Raw genomic sequence first — 2,774 nt, forward strand, 5'->3', positions numbered from 1 at the left:
CAGAGATTTCTGTCTGCCGGGGAAGCACTCGGTATAACCAAGTGTTCAGATCTTACCCAAAGGTGTCCCTGTTGTGGGGTAAGAGAGGCTAAGCCTGTCGACTGATCCCAAGTGTCAAAGGTGGTCTGTGTCCCGGTCATCCCTCCTCTCTTAAGCCATTTTATACTATTTTTACTTTTCAGGTGGAGTTTGAGTGACTCTAGTCATACATATCTTTGTTGTAAGTGGTGTAAAAGTTTCTTGCTTTGCTTTTAAAGGTATAGACTAGCAAAATTTCAGAGCACAGGCTCAGTGAGGGGTGGTCGCACCTTGGAGGCGGGTAGCTTTTGGGATGGAGGTGTGTTTCAGTATTATAATAAGATTATAATGAGCCAAATTCACCCAAAGAATAGTATTTTGTCAAAAAATGACAGACTGTTGGCCCATTTCCAGGAAAATCAATGCACATTTATCAAATTCTAATATAGTTCACTACACACCATTACACACACTAAATAGGTTATTGTATACTCGAAAGGTCCTTGTACAGTAGCATTGTCTTTGACCAGGTACGTATCCTAATTATCAGGCTGAGTCTCCACCTCCATGTTCCATAGTACCTTCCAGTTCCCGTCTTATCACAGAGCCTGGCCGCGGTGTCTTCACTCCACTCCACCCTCCGTACAGTTTCTCTTAGAGTCAGCACACCAAGCTGCCCTGGTGTTGCCAACACCTAAGGTTGCCTGGGGAGCTTCTGTGGGATGGAACCCTTCTGTAACTGCCATACTCCACCCCAAAGTTCCTTCAATGCTGTACCTTTCCTTAAAATGCAAATATAAATTTAATTTCAAAGTCACCTCCAGCAATAATTCCACAGATGCTAGGGGGGGTCTCAGCTCTGACTCAGTGTTAGACACATTTTTATATGGGTTCCAGGTGAGATATTGTAGGTTCATGCTTCGGGTGAAGTGAAGGAAATCCAAATATTTCTCTAGGATTATTAAATTCACAAATAACATTATCACTATTGACAAGAAAAACCAAAAAATACAAAGAAAAAACAACCAAAAAAACCACAAAAGCAGGGGCCTGGTATGTGATACTTTGGGATTCATTTGTGAACAAAGAGTGGAAGTTTATCAGTATTGAAAAACATCCATGCAACCACTTTCCTAATGGCATTCTTGAGCTCCTGGTTCCTCATGCTGTAGATGAGGGGGTTCACTGCTGGAGGCACCACCGAGTAGAGAACTGCCAGCACCAGGTCCAAAGATGGGGAGGAGATGGAGGGCGGCTTCACATAGGCAAATATGCCGGTGCTGGTAAGGAGGGAGACCACGACCAGGTGAGGGAGGCAGGTGGAAAAGACTTTGTGCCGTCCCTGCTCAGAGGGGATCCTCACCACAGCCCTGAAGATCTGCACATAGGACAGCACAATGAAAACAAAACACCCCAAACCAAAGAAGACACTAACGACAGTAGCCCCAACTTCCCTGAGGTAGGATTCTGAGCAGGAGAGCCTGAAGATCTGGGGGATTTCACAAAAGAACTGGTCCAGGGCGTTGCCTTGGCAGAGGGGTATTGAAAATGTATTGGCCGTGTGCAGCAGAGCATTGAGAAACCCACTGCCCCAGGCAGCTGCTGCCATGTGGACACAAGCTCTGCTGCCCAGGAGGGTCCCGTAGTGCAGGGGTTTGCAGATGGCAACGTAGCGGTCATACGCCATGACAGTGAGAAGGCAGTACTCCCCTGCAATCAAGAAGAGAAAGAAAAAGATCTGAGCAGCACATCCTGAGTAGGAAATGGCCCTGGTGTCCCACAGGGAGTTGGCCATGGCTTTAGGCACAGTGGTTGAGATGGAGCCCAGGTCAAGGAGGGAGAGGTTGAGGAGGAAGAAGTACATGGGGGTGTGGAGGTGGTGGTCGCAGGCTACGGCAGTGATGATGAGGCCATTGCCCAGGAGGGCAGCCAGGTAGATGCCCAGGAAGAGCCAGAAGTGCAAGAGCTGAAGCTCCCGTGTGTCCGCCAATGCCAGGAGGAGGAACTCGGTGATGGAGCTGCCGTTGGACAGGTGCATGGAGGCCTGTCCAAGAAGGAAAAGACACAGAGAAGTCAGGACAGGGTCTCTGAGCAAAGCCCTCTCCATTTCTCATAGACAGCCTGCATACGCATTGAGTGTCTCCTTCTCAGGATGACACACTTGCAGCTCCCTGCCTTGAGCTCTGCTCTGTGCTGGGTGAGCGCACTAACTCTGAGGACTCAGCCCTGCTCTACAGAAGTGGACACCTGGAGGCTGCAAACAGCTCATGGTTTGGGGATGGCTCCTGCAGATGGACGCTCTGAGGCGAGAGAAGAGGATTTGTAGCAGTGACCATGTGGGAATACTCTCCAAGCCCTATAGTGAAAAATGACGTTAGGACCCATGCTCATCTGCCCCTGAGAGCCAAGATCCCCGTGAGGGATTCATCTCCTTCACCTTCACCCTCTTGCACAGCCAAGAGTCAGTAACGACTGAGAAAGACCCTTTCTCACCTCAGTCTGTCACCTGTACTGCATCTCCAGGCGTAGTAGTATGAGTGAGGGGGGTGGAGGGTGAGGAAACAGCACTGTCACTATGAACACCTCCTCTCCTAGGTGAAGTGCACACATCACACAGAAGGGCTGCTCCATAGCTTCATACCCCATTCTTCAGAAGATGGGCTGCAACACCGGGTCAGTCATTGCATACTGGTGCAATTACGTAGGTTTCAGATGTTCCCATCACACCGGGAGCATGTTTTTTGAAGGGGTAGAAA

At 49.1% G+C, this 2,774-nt stretch overlaps 1 protein-coding gene across 1 annotated transcript; it reads right to left on the bottom strand.

Annotated features, from left to right (window-relative positions):
• Positions 1-1,090: 1,090 nt before the first annotated feature.
• LOC132320291 (olfactory receptor 14J1-like) lies at positions 1,091-2,044 on the bottom strand. The gene has a single exon (XM_059832568.1). It carries the CDS (start codon positions 1,880-1,882, stop codon positions 1,091-1,093), a length of 792 nt encoding a protein of 263 aa, XP_059688551.1. The 5' UTR covers positions 1,883-2,044.
• Between the last annotated feature and the right edge of the window lie 730 nt (positions 2,045-2,774).

The sequence above is a fragment of the Gavia stellata genome, chromosome 34 (assembly GCF_030936135.1).
Source record: "Gavia stellata isolate bGavSte3 chromosome 34, bGavSte3.hap2, whole genome shotgun sequence".
Classification (NCBI taxonomy): Eukaryota; Metazoa; Chordata; class Aves; order Gaviiformes; family Gaviidae; genus Gavia; species Gavia stellata.

What these genes read in the sequence shown, in the direction of transcription:
- LOC132320291 (XM_059832568.1), bottom strand. Translation starts at nt 1,882, where the DNA reads ATGTACTTCTTCCTCCTCAACCTCTCCCTCCTTGACCTGGGCTCCATC.